Below are 17,275 nucleotides of genomic sequence, written 5' to 3' on the forward strand. Positions count from 1 at the left end.
TTTGGATGGGCTTTCCTCCATGGACCTTGTTTCTCATAGTTTTGGTTATTTTGATTTTACGAACCCTCTATTGGCGATAATTTGGGCCTGCAAGTCTGGGCCTTGGGCTTTGGGGCTTTGGATGGGCTTTCCTCCATGGACCTTGTTTCTCATAGTTTTGGTTATTTTGATGATTTGGGCGTATAGCTGTCTTCTGTTGTTTGTTTTGAGCCGTGGTTCGGTTCGTAATACTCATAAACAACTTGACAGTAAGTAATTTGTTCGAAAGGTTTGTTAGAAAGTTCTTTAAAAATAACTAAAAGTACTTTTAGTTAATTTTTGTTAATTTTTTTTTAAGTCAATCCTTAGTAAAAATTCAAGTAAATCATGACACCATGTATGTGATTCTTGCAGGAAGCACTTAAAATATTTTTGGAATCCAAAATCAATTCACCAAAAGCACTTTCAGTCATTTTAAAAGTACTTCCAAACGAGTCAACTAAATTTTAACCAAAAACAAAACTCAAGCCATTGTGTTTGTTTTTCTCGTTTTTATTAGCGAGACAACTTATCAAACTAAATACACTTACGTAGCTCGAGCTCGACTCTTTTTTTTTTTTTACCAGAAACTATAGCATAGCCTTTCATTAGTCAACCCCAAGCAATTACAGAGTGTCATCGGGTACATAATTTCAATGACCAATAAATTGATCTGAAATGAATTTACACAAAGCAAACAAATAACATTAAACCCCTAGTAGACACCCACAAGCTCAATGACACAATCACCAAGCGCACAAAACTACCAGTACAGATCTGTCACAATAAACGATAGCAGCAATAAAGAGATAACGGTAGACACAACGGTCATCGTTGAATAGCGAGGCCACAGAAAGTCATCGCAAAAGTGCGAGACCACAACAAAGTATTAGCAGACGAGACTCACAATAACAACACACAAAGGCCAAGACCAAATTAGCCAAAACACCAGCATCACCGTGGTGCACAAGGGCGACAGGAACTAAACTACACCGAGAAAGATCTGATGAACAACTCAAAAGCAGGGGGACCGAGGCGCTCAGGCCTAGATCACCTGCAAAATCCAGACAGTGGGACGCGGACGTCCACGCTCAAGTCCAGCCGAGCAAAGCCGCAACGAGCCGAGTTGCACCAAGACGCTCAAGCCAAGTCGAGCCCCAACTAGACGAACGCGCCAAGCTCCCAAACCAAGTCGAACCTCCAAAGCGGAGAGCACCGAAGCCGTGGAAGAGGGAGACACCACCATGGACACCGAGTTAATGAGGGGAGATCCAGCCCATCTGCAACACAGATCTAAACCTCACACCAGGAAATGAGCGCTAATCGAAGAAAATCTTGAACGGGCAAGGCTTGGGTTGGGGTATAGGGCATAGATCCATGTATATTTGCACCCAAAATGGTGGGAAAAAAGCAAGGGAGGGGAGAGGAGAAAGTGAGGTCGGGAAGGAGGGGTCGAAGTGAGGTGGTGGGAAGAAACAAGAATGGCGAGGGGAGGAAGATGGCTGAAAAAGGGAAGAGGGGGGAAGGAAGGGAGGAAGAGCTAGGAAAGGGAGGGGAGAGGCTGCCACCGGCACCCAGCCATAGCCAGAGGGCGGCAGCAAATGGGGTGACGGCTAGGGTTTGTTGGAAGAGGGAGAGCTTTTTGGGAGAGGAAAGGGAGAGCGAAAGATAGCCTATGTTCAGCTCGAGCTCGACTCTATTTACTCACTCATCATGCCTTATAAGTTTATTGACAATCACAAACAGACGAGTGCTCATGCAGGGAAACAAACATAAGCGGTTTTCGCAAAGGCGCTCTCGTTACAAGTACAAGATTACTAACACTTTGAATGTTGCAGAAAGCAATATAACAGATTATCAGTTATTCGTGAAAGCAACATAACAAATTATCAGTTTTTCGTGAAAGCGTTGCATTTACATCTTTAAACATTCGAATATTGCGAAATGCAATGTCAAACGAGCCCTCCGTCGCGTTTACAAGCTCAACTGCACAATGTTATAAAAAGAAAACAGGAGAAGAAGAAAAACATTCAGGCGGCGGCACAGAAGAGTGAGTCTCCAAAAGCACAAAAAACTTGTATTTCCGATGTTTCACCTTTAAGATAACTATGATGTTTCAACTATTTTCCTGGTTTTTTTTGTTCCTCGTATCTACAATGAAAGAATTTCTTGTCAATATATATACATAAATATATAGATATAGTATTTTCAAGATGCACATAAGTCGTCCATCAACCCACCACCATTCAACATGGAATGGCCAGCTTAATTCTCCAATCTAAAACATATTAGAGAAGCAGCTCGAAATCTCCAAAAACAAAATAGGCGATCAAGCAAAAGAGGAAACAAGCACAAGGTCTGTTTCTTTGCTTTCAGAATCCGGGGATTCGGTAAGCCGCTCCCGGATCCGAGAAGCCACGGGACAGACTAATAGACCTCCACGCAACTTGGCCTTCACATTTCCATGGAATAGTTGTAACCTACGTCTCCGGATTGCATTGTACCTTCTGTGAATCCCCCCAAACCCAAGTCGGACGGTCCTAGATTGAAGTACCCTTGATCATTTTGGCTGGTAAGATTACTCCCCTCCTCTTGCTTCATGAAATCAAAACTGTATTCGAAGTCCAAAGGGGCCTGCTCCATGTGCGGCAGACTCCCGAGCAGCTTGGCGTCTGGATACTGCAGCTGGTACGACAGATTTGATGGCCCTTCGCTGCTGAGAGTCTCCATGCCCGGCTGACCAACATCAGGTCTCGAAACTTGCTCTGGTCCTGAATTGCAAAGGGAAATATCATCTGGAGGCATCAATAGTTCATTTACATCAAACATCTCATCCATATCAAACAACTCGCCCATTGTGAAGTTCTCTGAATAATCCCCAACAAAACCATCTCCGCCATTCGGATTATGATCCTCAACTCCGCGTTGTTGTTGATTATTGTGAAGATAATCCATGTCAAAGACCTCATTGACTTCTGGCTTCACCATACCGACAGGTTGTTGTTGATTATTGCGAAGATAATCCATGTCAAAGTCCTCATTGACTTCTTGCTTCACCATACCACTGGCTTGAGGGACCGCACCGGACAACGGATACATCCTTGATTCGCCCTCACCATCCTCCTTTTTCACATTAAGGAAAAGCTTGGAATTCTCGTCTCCACAAACCTCAGACAGACTCGAGGTTGAAGTGGAAGTAGAGCATCCTGGAGTTGCCGCTGCAGAAGACCCTGATGGTGTTGCAACCGAAGAAGTCTCCTGTGAAGACGATGGATGATTATTGACCGCGTGCGGGAGGTTGAGGCGAGCTCCATCTCCATACATGGCCTTTGCAGCCTCATCATAGGCAAGGGCAGCATCAACGGCAGTGGGAAAAGTACCTAACCAAAGCCTACTTCCCCTGTCCGGCTCCCGAATTTCGGCAACCCACTTGCCCCAAGTCCTTTGCCGCACTCCCCTGTAATTGCAACGTGCATTCTCAGGCCCTCCCTTGCCTTTCATACAGCCTTTCTTGGACCCCTTGGCCGGCACTTTACGCTTTTTCCCCTCCTCTGTAGTCGATTCGAGTTGTTTGTTATGCTCTTTCCACTTCTCTAGCGTATCAGCGACCGAGTTCCCATCTCGTCTGCTCCGCGTCTTCCTCTTCCTTGAAGAATCCAAGGGCAGAGACGGCATGTTAACACCTTGATCATAAGCTCCCATTCCTTTTAAATTACGCACAATCTGCAGTAAACAAGAACCAAATTCCAATTAAGAACTAGGCACCAAAATATCCACAACCTCGAAAGCAAACAGGTCCCAATCACACAAGTCCCACTCCAAATCACACCGCCTTTTATTAGGGTTTTATATACAGAGAAGTCCCCAAATAAACCAAAACCAAAACCGAAATGGATTACTAGCTTTCTTGGCCCATAAGTCCGCCGAAAAAACAGCAATTTTGGAAAACTGATACGCAATCGTGGTAGATTGGGGAAAAAAGAAAATCCCAAATCCGGAAACCCTACTTTCAGAAAACCCAATTACTCAAACCCCCAAATTTCAATCCCCCAATAAAAAAAATAGAACCGGAAACAAACTTCTCCTCCTCCAACAAATTGAAGCTTAGAAACCCAAAATCCAGAGACCCAACAAACACTTAAATCAAGCAAAAAGGAAACGCAATCGAACAGCTCAAAAGCTCAGCTAACCTCAGAATCTCCCGAGTCGACGATCCCCACTGACAAACTTCCCGATCGACACCGCAGTCTTTCGCCTTCCTCGAATCAAAACGACAATTTCAGACACGATTTAGCGTTTTCCTCCTCCGCTCGACTGCAATTTCTGCGAGTTTGTTCTTCTTTTCTTGGTGAGTTGTTTTGCGCTTTTGCTGCTCTTGAAGCTTCCAAGTTGATCGATTCCAGAATTCTTCAGGACTGATCGCTGGGACAGATATTTATAACCTTCCTCTAGATATTTCCGATATTTATTTTGTCTGGTGACGTGGCGATTTTCTAGTCGCGTCGTGGCGCTTCGAGGAGGAAACTTACCGGCACGTGTCACCCGAACGTTCGCGAACAAAGCGAGTGACACGTCGCTTTCTTCGTGCCGAAGCAATTTTTCGTCTAATACGACTTTTCTTGTCCCAATTTTGTCCGGGCTGAACTTGAGATTTGCGATTGTGCCACTGTACAGCTAATGCGTTGCTTGCTTCCTGCGTGCTTCTTCCCTCTTATCCGATGGGAGAAAATAATACTTTTGGATTACGATATTTTGTTTCGTACACACATTTTTTACCTGAGGTTGAGTGTATCGATAGTTCTTGGGGGATTTACCTTTATTTTAATTTTAGGTCGTGAATTATATTAATTTTTTTAATCCTTAAACTTAACAATGTACTGCTCTGTTAATCTTTCTCATTAACGAATTTTGTTTTTTTCGTTGAATGTAGGTGTATATTAGAAACTTTGACTTAAACACTAAAAAAAAACTAATGAAAATTTATAAATTAATATCTAAAATTTAAACAAAATGAAACTTGAAATATAGAATAAAATATGAAAATGGTTGGATTTTAGTAACTTGTAAATATTAGGTAATGTGATTTTAAAGTTGGTAGGAGATCAAACTGTGGTTGGATTTAAACAACTAACAAATCACATATTAAACTACGAACAAGAAATTCATTTATATTCAATTTTCTTACACACACACACACACACACAAAACTGAATTTTAAGGGTTTTTTTTTTTTTTTTTTCATTTTCAAATTCAGTTTTAATGATGGGGGATTGACCTCCTAATATACCACTACATATTGTTTAAGATTAAAACAACTAATATGATAATTCAAATGCTAAAATTAAACTACAAATAAAGTTAAGGAAAATTGCTACAATTAAGCCTTTTGCTTTTTACACATTTAAATTTTATTGCCGAATCGAACGAATTAAATAATATAAAAAATATGAATAGATAGCTGAACCTTCTTTCCTTCTTTTATGGTTATTACCAAAAGAAGAAAAAAAAAGCTTGCTTTTTTTAATTTTATCTATTAATTAATTTAACTGGCAACTTGCTGGCTAAGTTTCACTAGAATCTTTAATCAAATTAAATATATTTTTTTGGCTTTTAATTTGATTAATTACTGCAGCTTGCTTCTTTCTTTCAAATGACATGTGTTGTTCCTCGACAAATCTATGTGCTGCCATTAAAGGTCATCGAGCAGGCAGAGCCCATTGTTTTGGGTTTTAATATATCATTCTCACTTCTCACTTGGTATGAAATGTTTTATGCTCTTGCATGAACTTACCTTCACATATAATAATTGTTAGAAAGTACTCTTAAAATTATTGAATAAGCAAAAATTCGTGACATTATTTTTTTTACATAAATTTTTATAGAGCCCACTTTGTACTGCATTTTAACAACCCAAATAGCAATCTATCTTTCAAAGCATCATTTATAGATTATACTTGCAAAAAAATAGACAAATTCGAAACCATTAAGACTTTCTCTTGTAGTGAAAACAATTGACGAATACAGTTTGATAAAGAAACCATAAACCTCAATCTAACGATCATATGATTTCATATTTAGGTAATTTTTAGTAGACATGATCATTAAAGGAAGATTTAAAAAATAGACAATTCGAATTGTTGAAATATACTACAAAATGAGCTCTACAAAACCTTTTTAAAAAGGGAGTTTTAACGAAAAGCCCACGGTAATGTTCACTTTAACGAAAAACCATATTTTTACACTAAAAAGTCAAACCTGGTACTATTCACTTTACCATTTATTTTGTCCTTATCATTAAAACTCAAAGTTTTCAAGTCATTTTCATTAGTTTTCCTTTTTAAAAATTTATGTGAAAATAGTGTTACAAATGTGTCCTCATATATATATATATATAAAATAATCTGTATGTAAACGAAACAATATCTTGACATAGTTCGTACATATTACGTGTCAATATCATGGTGTTTGTCTTGTTTTAACATATAAGATATCATCTTCGGATCTCTTCCACTAAAATCATCGAATCAAGTGATCCGGCCTTTGAAATTTGATTCAATTATTCAACGACTAAAAACATATGTTCTCTTTAAAAATTATAATAAATTTAATCGTTTGATCAAATTTAAAAAACTCGAATCACTTGATCCGGTGACCTTGGTGGAAGAAATTCAGAAAAGATCTCTTTCCGATTATAATATCCTAATCCAATAACATTGATTGCCTTGTTAGCTTTGAATTCACATTGACATAAAAATAGATACATTGTTTGTCCCTTTGCCAAAGGTTTGGTGAGTGGAATTTTAAACATTTATACGGAGAATTGAACACCCTATTAACTTTTTAATCTGTTTTTTATTATCAATTTTTTTAATCTGTTGAGTTATGCAAAGATTTGAGATATCATGCTATTCGTGAACTGCATAAGAAGTCTGGCTTTCCTAAGCCTCGATGTGCTATTTGTAATTATTGTCAACCTCCAGGGCTTAACTACGAACACATTTTTAACAATCCAGGACAAAGCGGAGTTAGTGGGCACTCGCATGTCTCCCTCATTTGGACCCGGTCTTATTATTATCAGGGCTGCTTAAGGATGAGAATGAGATTTTAGTTTTTACTCACAAAATTTCATGTCTGTATTTACAAAACTTTATGTTTATAAGCGGAATCATTCATCTAATTAATTGCTTTATAAAATTTTTATAAAAAATAAATTAAAATTAAAGTCATCAAGTCAATCAATTGTAGCAGATAATTCGTATTGCATTTACCATTCGTTTTATCTATTATTTATACAGTTCGATGACTAAACAATTTTAGTTTAATTGATTTTGGCAAACATGATCTTTGTAGAGTATGATTAAAAAAAAAATCCATAATTCAAAAACGAAAAATTTTGAGTACGAATTTCTAATCGTGTTTTGAATAGTCAAGTATCATTTTATTATCTCTACTAATTAATAAAATATTCATTATCAACCAAAATCATATGAAATTACCAGTTTAACCCTCTAATTAAAACATAATATGAATAAGAAATATGGGGCAGAAATGTAATATTACACAACCAAATTTTGCTTTTTTTTTTTAAACCTCACCTACATGTAATCCTAACATATATCTAATTAAAAATAAAAAAATAAAAAAAACTTCTCACTCCCCCATTCTTTATTACTCTCTTCCTCTCTCCTTCTACTTCAAAAACAAAAATAAAAAATTTTCTCACACATTTAACGATAAGAACAAAATAAAGGGTAAAGTGAATAGTACCATATTTGATTTTTTAATGTAAAAATATAATTTTTCGTTAAAATGAACAGTACCGCGAACTTTTCGTTAAAACTCTTTTATTATTATCCTGTCTTTCTAGTCGACATTCAAGAACTAGTCCAGGCTTGCATGCGCACCACGTGTCGCACAATGTGTACAGAAACGTGGAGATTTTAGCTCACTGTGGAAGTGTAGTTTAATCATATCACGCGTGACATGTTCAAATTTGCGTGGTGGAGAAAGGAACACTAAAGGCGATTGGGTCATGGTGTGCGTTGGAGTGTCAATGAAAATATGAGATGGCACCATCCGCATTCGCTGACGCAGTGGCTTCTCTTTGGATGGCAAATTGAAGGGGGAAAGCGAAAGAAAAATATGGTTAGAATTTTCATGTGATGTAGTCATCACACACTTCACATTGATAGTGGATTTCTGACCCTGTTTGGATTGTATTAAATTTGTTTTATAAATAGTGGCTTGTCCTGGTATAATTATATTTAATATTTGTTGAGCTACTTTTGTTAATTGTTCGGGTGTGTGAAGTATTCTTATTATATTAAATGTTCGTTTCGAGGTGTTTTTAAAAAGATTAAAAGTATTTTCAAAGAATTTTTTTTGAGTAAATACTAAAAGAGTTTTTAAAAATTCATTTATCTTTTTACTAAGAATGAATTCTAAAATATTTTCACCAAAAACATTATCAATCAATTTGAAACATTTTCAAGCGAGTCATTTAAATAATTTATGTTAATGTTTGCTTTTTTTATTTATTATATATTTTTGTATACACTTTGAAGAACAAGGCACATGATGTTCCACATAAACTAGCTACATATTTCTTGCTTATTAGTGAAATTTACGGCTCTGTTGAATTTTTAATTTTTAATTGTTTTAACAAACAATATTATTTATACTAAGGGAGAGAGGATGGACTAAGTCTCACAAATAAAAAGGAATATCACTAGACCGTAGTACTAAGTAGGAGATCTCAGTAACCTTAATCGCGATATTGGTGGTTCGATTCTCATACCAGAATCAAATGCAACTTGGACCATCAACAAAAAACTTACCCATGGGAAACATCCCATCAGCTCGAAACTACCCAGAGTGTAGTATTCTTTTGGCAGAGAATATTTTGAGTATGCTAAAGAGAATACCTCGAAGATTTGGAATCTTATAAGAATTTTGCAACTTGGTAGACTTGGCCATCATGAATTTTGCAACACATAAAAGTCTTTTCAACTAAAACACAAACTCAATCGCTCTACAGAAAACATTGCTCTACGAGAAACCTTCTCACACCCTTGAGAAAAATACTAACTATTGTAACCCTCTCGTCAACACACCTGCAGTTGGATTAACAACAATGAGTTGGCAACTGGTGACATGTTCAACTTTGACCAACACTGATGGAGCCGTAGAATCTGTCGATTGAAAAGTACTTTCAGTTTGGATTAACATCACTACTTCAAACTTGATTGGTTACCTATCCAAGTCTTAGCCAACGAGGAAATTTTTATTCTTTTGTCATACGAGGTGCTTTGATTCTTTTGCCGAATGAGGCCACCTCATTAGCTTCCATCAAAGTGAGTGGTTCTATGATCAGTAACTCCCATGTGTACTTCAGAGATCGGCATTCAGACGACCGAACAACATTTACCATCAAGAAACTTATTTCCCTTGAGTATCTTTGTCCCTACAATCTGATTCCGATTCGTTGAACCTATATTTTCACAAATATAGTTGAGGCTACCGAACCTATTGCAAAATATCTTGAACTCAATGGTGAATTGAATAACCTTGTCTTCAAGTTCTAGAACCTTAGGGCGAGAGCGTTTTTATTCCTCTGCAGTATCGCTCAATGCATAAGTTAGCAACGCATTCGACATCATACCATCACATATATTTTACTTTTCCAACCAAGCTCGGTTGCGAGTTGGCATGCCCGCATCCACAAGAATGATGTAATTAGCTCAATAATTGCTCGGCATGCACGCCATGTAGGCGTTGTAATTCCTAAAGTCAACATTATGTGTGTCCTAATTTAGAAAATGTGCCACCTTTCTTCATATGAAATGAAACTTTTATTGATAACAGTTCAAGATTGTTTCTGTACATTGAGCATAGGAAAAATAAAATCCAGCTCATCAATAAACTAAATTCTAAATACTATCTTTAGCTATAAGCTGAAATTAATCAGCTACATAGAACTTGGCCAACTAGTATTTCGTGGAGCGTTTGACTTTGAGAATATCTGTCCTTCGTATACATATATAGTCGCTTCCTCATCATCTTGCACCGATTAAAGGACAATTCTACACTTTACGACGACTCTTTCAGCATAAGAGGACATAACACAAGGATCACTAAATTACCTGTTCTTGCCTTCTTCTGTAAACAACTCATCTTTGCTAAATTCCAATTTATAATACATATCGAGCTTCTCAACCCCGTTTCACATATCCAACCGCCAGGGATGGCGGTTATCTTACTAAGTCACTTCGTTCTTCTCGGAAAATTTATTAGGGTTTGAACTTCAGATTACGACCGAAACCGTGGACAAGATCAAGTTGATAGATACAGGAATGATAACCTCAAAAAATAACTCTCAATACAACGAAATGGGATCAAAAGCTCATTGTCTACCATTTGAACAGAATGCCTCCAAAGGCATTTGGGCAGGAGATAATCCTTTAGATTATCCGTATCCTCTAAGTCTGGCGCAAATCATCCTCGTCGTTCTCACCTCTACACTGCTTTATTGTTTTCTAAGACCCTTGGGACAAACCAGATATGTCTGCAATCTCCTGGTATGTTTTTGTTTTAGTCCTACTTATCGTTTTTGCTAATTTACTCTTCTATGCGGGTGTTGGCCTAGTCCCCGCTTATATCTTTTCTTTTTTTCTATTTGTTGTTGTTATTAATAAGTCTTGTCAAAGAGGGGACAAGTGGGAGTTTATTTGGGTGCAGTAGTATTTTTTTTCTTTTGGGAATGGTTAGTGCCTTGCAGAGTTACAATCGACAATTGACGAAGAGCTAATCTCAGTTAATTAATCCTTCTTTACTTTCACTATTTTTCTTAAGTTTCTTTGGTCACGTGACAAATTAACTGGAACCCTTCTTTCTTTTGATTGCTTTCATTGTTTCAGGCTGGCATTATCTTGGGGCCTTCCCTGTAAGGGTACAACAAGGCATTCAAGGACAAAATACTTTTCGGAGGAAAAGAGGTTCCATTGTTTGAAACAATTGCTCATCTCGGCGTAATATACTCCTTATTCCTAGCCACGGTAAAATTTGATGTAAACATGGTCAAAAGGATGGCGAAGAAGGCCTGGAAGATTGGTCTAGTGACATTTCTCTTTCCATCAGCAATCACCTCAAGCACTGTTTTCACGATAGGCCGAACCATTCCTGGAATCAAAGGAGGAAAGTTTTTCCTTTTCTTCGTTTCCATTTCTTTGTCATTCACTTATTTTCCAGTCGTACTTGAGGCCTTGGATGAACTCAACCTTATGACTTCGGAGTTGGGACAACTTACTATGTCCTCCGCGGCCATGAATGAAATAGTCCAGTGGACCTTCGCAGCAGCGCATCTTATACACGCTCAGAAAACTATAAACAATGGATTTAAGACTTGTGCTTGCTTACTGGGGATGATATTCTTCACTATTTTCGTCATACGGCCAGTTATAAAATTGATCATCAAAGTTACACCACAAGGAAAAGAAGTCAAGGAAAGTTATGTCATTGCACTACAGCTTGGGGTTCTAGTTATGTCATTCATATCTGATACCATAGGCATGAGGTCTACCTATGGTCCCATACTACTGGGATTAGTCATTCCAAATGGACCGCCTCTTGGTTCAGCAATCGTACACAAGACTGAATACGTGGTCTCCGAATTTCTTCTTCCATTGTTCTTTTTCCGCATTGGCTTTGACATTAATGTCTACTCCGTTGAAGATTGGACGAGTTTTACCAAACTTCAGCTTCTGATTGTTGTGTCATACGTTGCAAAGATCGTGGGAGGTACAGTGATTGCATGGTGCTGCAAAATCAGATTCAAGAATAGTATCTTGCTGAGCTTAATGATGAGTACAAAGGGTATAATCGAGCTTATCGTTTATACTCATTGGCGGGAATTAAAGGTAATTAATAATGAGTGTTACCATTTATACCTCATTTAACGACATATAATACTTGCATTCACTCCACATATTCACCCCTTGCGAATAATATATCTTTATCGTCCAAACTTTCTAACGAGAATTGTTCAATTTCTTAATATGTTTTTGGAGATCATCCTTACAAAAAATTATTTGAATCTGAGATCGTTAGGGGTTGTAGTTAGCGAGACTCGAATCTAGGCCTTTGCCTAGCAAAGAGAACGATCCTTGCCAACTCAACCAATTAGTTGGCATATTGGTGATATTATTGTTTATAATAGTCCTCTTTAACCTTTCATTAAACGATTAATTCAGGTCCCAAATTTGTATTAATTGCAGGCCATAGATGACCAATGTTTTACCCAACTGGTGTTGTCTTCTCTTGGGATTACCATGATTGTAACACCATTGGTACGATACTTATACAAACCTTTCGGAGCATCCAAATCCATACTTTCCCGATTCAGAAACATCCAGTCAATGCCAAGCAACAAGTCTGAAATGTTTCGCCTTCTATGTTGCGTCCACAATGAAGAAAGTGTCCCCAATATCATAACCCTCCTCGAAGCCTCAAACCCGACAGAATCAAGCCCCATTTGCGCCTACATTGTTCACGCAGTCGAGCTCATTGGTTGTGCTGCACCACTATTACTCCCTTGCCATAGTAATGACAAGAGGAACAAATTGTGCTCCAAAAACACAACCACTCATCAAATAATAAGAGCCTTCGACAAGTACTCAAAAACTGCGGGTGGACCAGTCATAAGCCAACCTTACACTATGATCTCGCCATATAAAAGCATGCATGAGACCCTTTTCCGTCTAGCTGATGACAAGTTTGTGCCGTTGATCATCATAACGTTTCATGAAAACTACCAGGGTATTGTTGGTCCAAGTATGACCGCTGGCATACGCCAATTCAACGCTAATGTGCAATCATACTCACCGTGTACGGTGGGGATCCTAGTCGACAAAGGCTTGTCCTGTCGGATGAGCTTGCCCCACTTCTCTTTCAACGTGGCTGTGTTTTTCGTTGGGGGGGCAGACGACCGCGAGGTCTTAGCCTACGCGGAACGCATGTCTTGCAACCCCAATGTTGGCATCACGGTGTTCAGGATAACACTTCAGAGTACATCAAAAGAAGGGAAAGAAGCCGAGCTGCAGGAGGCAAAGCTGGATGAGGCGTTGGTGAACGATTTTAGGCTCAAAAACATGGGGAATCATATGTTGTTATGGCGGGAAATTGAAGTGCATGACGGAGTGCAACTTATGGATGCGGTTATGAACTCGCAGGGGGAATATGACCTTGTCATGGTGGGGAGACGGCATTCAGATATGACATTGAGGGACGAAGAAATGGCAGCGTTTGTGGAGAATGCAGAATTGGGAGTGATCGGCGACATTGTTGCTTCCTCGGATTTTTGTGGTGGGACGGTAAATGTGTTGGTGTTACAAGAAAGCATAGAATTAGGGTTTGGAGCATTTCGAAGTGTGTCCAGAAAAGAGTCGGAAAGTGGACTAAGTTCGACGGGCACTAAACCTAAGTTCGACGGGCACTAAACCTTTGTTAACCTAATATAGAGGAAGTTGTTTTTTCTGGAATTGTATGCTGCAATTTCGCCAATATATGGTTGAAGATATTGCTGGTACAAGTCATGTTAATTGATGGAGGCAGTGAAATTGCTTTCAGTAATTTTTTTTTCTAGTTAGAAGGTGCAACTTTGGAGATTAGAAATTGTTGCTACTAGCTAGCTTCTTTTTGTATAGGATGATGACTCGGTTTTAATTGTAGCTTGTTTTCTTTTTTCCCATTATTCCTTTTTCTTTCTCCATTATTTTGTAATTAAATTTTTCAGATTTATGGCCTTTCTTGTGGCAGGGAACTATATAGTGGTGCAGGACATGTTCTTCTTATAATTTTAACCAAATCCCTAGTCTGGTAAATCTACAGGGGGAACGTTTTTGGAAAAGTTAGAAGTCAATCAAATTTTCAGTCAATCTTTGACTTTTCAAAGACTTTATATTGGACTATAGCGTGGCAAAAAATAAACTTAATTTACATTTTATAGTTTTAAAGAATAAAAAAAATGATTCGTAATTACCGATGTGAGGTTGTTTTGTTTTGATTATTTTACTATTAACACTCAAAATTTACAGGTCAAATTCAGGTGCGGGTGGATTGAAACTCACTAATCTCAAAGTTAATTTAAAAGATATTATAAAAAATAATATTAAGATGAACACAAAGATACATAGTGGTTCACCATAAATGGGTTACGTCCATTGTAAATTGTATATATATTTGCTTGAGATTACAAAATACTATTTGAGCATGGCTAAAAAACAGCTCATGGAGAAGACCAAGACATGTAGGTCTCCACCCAGTTAGCATCTCTCTTTTCTCTGCTCTCTCTTAGGCAAAAGGCCCACCTTCCTAAGAAAGGTCAAATGAGTGATCTGAGATAAAAGGAATATCTAGTCTTGATCAACGTGAATTCATGTAGTAGGTCCGTAGAGCATTCAGGGAGGTGACCGACTGTGTAGCATTCTACCTAGCATTGCATTCCTAGCACTGTATGTGGAGTGCTAAGCCTAACATTGCTCTGGTGGCCTTGATAAAGCATCCTGGTATGGTGGTCTTATTAGACCATTTTGGTTTGGTGGAACATCCTGGTCTGGTGGTCTAATTAGAGCATCCTTTTGGTGGTCTCGGTAAAGCAGTGGCCTCGGTAGAACATCCTGGTCCGCCCAACACTTCACCCAGCACTGCATGCCCAGCACTTTACCTAGCACTTCATAGTTGGTCTATCATGTGTCAATGAGTTGTCTTCTCTTAACTCCTGAGGTCTTGTGTCACATCTCAGTCTCGGCTCCGTCGTAGCAAGATATTGTCCGCTTTAGGCCTCAGCCACGCCCTCACGGTTTTGTTTTTGGGAACTCACACAAGAACTTCCCAAGAAGGTTACCCATCCTGGGAATGCTCTCGCCCGAACTCACTTAACTTCGAAGTTTTGATGGAACTCGAAGCCAATGAGTTCCCAAAAAGCCTCGTGCGATATGGAAGTGGGCATGTACATATAAGGCACATCACCCTCTCTCTGTTGGTCGATGTGAGATGTTACAATCCACCCCTTTAGGGGCTCGACGTCCTCATCAACACACTCGCACCGAACGGCAGAGTGGCTATGATACCATTTTGTCACATCCCAAGCTCAACTCCGCCATAGCATGATATTGTCTGTTTTGGGCCCGGCCACGCCTTCACAGTTTTGTTTCTGGGAACTCACACGAGAACTTTCCAGTGGGTTACCCATCCTTGGAATGCTCTCGCCCGAACTCGCTTAACTTCGAAGTTCCAATGGAACCCGAAGCCAGTGAGTTCCCAAAATGCCTCGTGCTATATGGAAATGGGCATGTACATATAAGGCACATCACCCCCTCTCTATTGGTCGATGTGGGATGTTACATCTTGGTCATCCTTTATTCCTATGGGCCTTGATCTTTTCTTCTTTCTATAGGCCTTGGTCTGGCATTTACTTAGGCCTGCATCGTTTTGAGGGGCTGGAAATAACCTTGTGTGACACGCCCCGATCTCGATGTCTGAAGCACATCGGGATTGCCATGTGCTGGCTGACACCCAAGGGTGACGCAAGCCATTTGATGAATGCGTATGCTCTGAACATGTCATGCATTATCACTATTATTTTGTTGACAGTTGAACTTATTATAATATTTTGTTAAGGTTGTATTTGAATATTATATTGCGTAGTTATGCGTGAAATTTATATGCATGTTTTCACATGTTCCTGACATATGCATTCATCAAATGGCTTGCGTTACCCTTGGGTGTCGGCCAACAAGTGGCCATCTCGATGTCCGAATAGTAAAATTATGCAATTTGGTCCACTCACCGATACTCTGTCGCCGAAGAGCCGTTCGAACTAGGTAGGATGGAAACGCCACTAACAAACGCACCTAAGCACATAAAGTGACCGATTAATAAAACTATACTAAAACAATTGAATTTCAAGAAACGAATGTCATAAACGGATTCAGGACATCGAAAAACATGATTTTATGGATACGTTTTATGAAACGTTTATGAGAAGATTGGATTCATGCTTTATGAAATGTCATGCTTCACTGGATTTATGCTTATTGAGATATTCATGAATATGATTTAAGATATGATGTTTGAGCTATTGAGCTCCGTTGAGATATATACATATATTTTGAAAATATTATGTTCATGTTTTTATGTGCTTATTTAGTGGTTGCTCATACGATCTGCCTACGGGCGAATGATACTGCCTTCGGGTAAATGAAGATTTAGTCCTGCCTACTGGGGAATGATATCATTATATGGCTTCGATCGGGTGATGTAGGGCTACGGGTGAATGATACTGCCTTCGGGCGATTTTGATACCACTACTAAGCACACTATATATAATATATGTTTTATGAAGTTTTATGGCATGCTAGGGTTTTCGGAAAACCTATTACTTATTATGCTATATGAGTTTTCTAAACTGGGGGTTAGTACGTTGATGTATAATTGTTTTAGTATTAATATATATATATATATAAATTTGGTCCACTCATGTTTTATTTTGTGCCCCCTCAGGATTTATAATCGAGGCATACAATCTTGGCGTCAAGGCACTCCCGTACTGGTATCTTTGAGCCCTCTCAGTATAGGACCCATTCCTCTTGTAATCACACTTTCTAATATTCCTTCCACTTGTATTTCGAATTAGTAGTATGCTCTGAATATGTCATACATTATCACTTTTAAATTTTTGGCAATTGAATATTATATTTTATTAAGGTTTGTACTTGATTACTACTTTGCGTTGTTACGCGCGAAATTTATATGCATGTTTTACATGTTTTCAGCATATGCATTCATTAAATAGCTTGCGTCACCCTCAAGTGTCGGCCAACACATGACCATCTTGTTATCCTTCAGACACCAAGATTGGAACGTGTCACTGCGTTAACATATACAAAGGGAAGGCCAAAAAAGTGAAACTTTCATAATACCCAAATTACCTTTATCTTATTAGGATTTGAAAAAAATAAAGACACTAAAACACCCCCCCCCCCAAAAAAAAAAACGTAGTGGGACTGCGAGTGGTTAGATTGATTTTTTTTCAAAATAATATTTTAAGAAAAATAATCATATCTAAATATGTAAAAAAAAAAATTAAAACAATAAAAATATGCCAATTGCCACATGAATAGACGTGTGGTAAGATACTAGTATATATGTAGGCAAGGATAACTGTTACATCCCTTCTCAAAGTTTATTGTATTTTACTACC

The 17,275-nt window shown here is 38.4% G+C and overlaps 2 protein-coding genes across 3 annotated transcripts; one reads left to right on the top strand and one right to left on the bottom strand.

Annotated features, from left to right (window-relative positions):
- Positions 1–644: 644 nt before the first annotated feature.
- Positions 645–4,442, bottom strand: LOC126630613 (dehydration-responsive element-binding protein 2A-like). 2 transcript variants are annotated; one of them, XM_050300762.1, is made up of 3 exons: positions 4,209–4,442; positions 3,015–3,741; positions 645–2,942 (listed from the first exon to the last, which is right to left on the bottom strand). In XM_050300762.1, exons 2-3 carry the CDS (start codon positions 3,718–3,720, stop codon positions 2,473–2,475), a joined length of 1,176 nt encoding a protein of 391 aa, XP_050156719.1. In that variant the 5' UTR covers positions 3,721–3,741; positions 4,209–4,442; the 3' UTR covers positions 645–2,472. The 2 variants fall into 2 exon arrangements, with proteins under 2 accessions (XP_050156719.1, XP_050156718.1); XM_050300761.1 differs by having other exon boundaries at positions 645–3,741.
- A 5,964-nt stretch (positions 4,443–10,406) lies between these two features.
- On the top strand, positions 10,407–13,511 carry LOC126630266 (cation/H(+) antiporter 15-like). Its single transcript, XM_050300363.1, has 4 exons — positions 10,407–10,595; positions 10,935–10,960; positions 11,102–11,933; positions 12,291–13,511. The coding sequence occupies exons 1-4, from the start codon at positions 10,407–10,409 to the stop codon at positions 13,509–13,511; spliced, it is 2,268 nt and encodes a 755-aa protein (XP_050156320.1).
- Positions 13,512–17,275: the final 3,764 nt, after the last annotated feature.

The sequence above is a fragment of the Malus sylvestris genome, chromosome 7 (genome assembly GCF_916048215.2).
Source record: "Malus sylvestris chromosome 7, drMalSylv7.2, whole genome shotgun sequence".
In the NCBI taxonomy this organism is placed as follows: domain Eukaryota; kingdom Viridiplantae; phylum Streptophyta; class Magnoliopsida; order Rosales; family Rosaceae; genus Malus; species Malus sylvestris.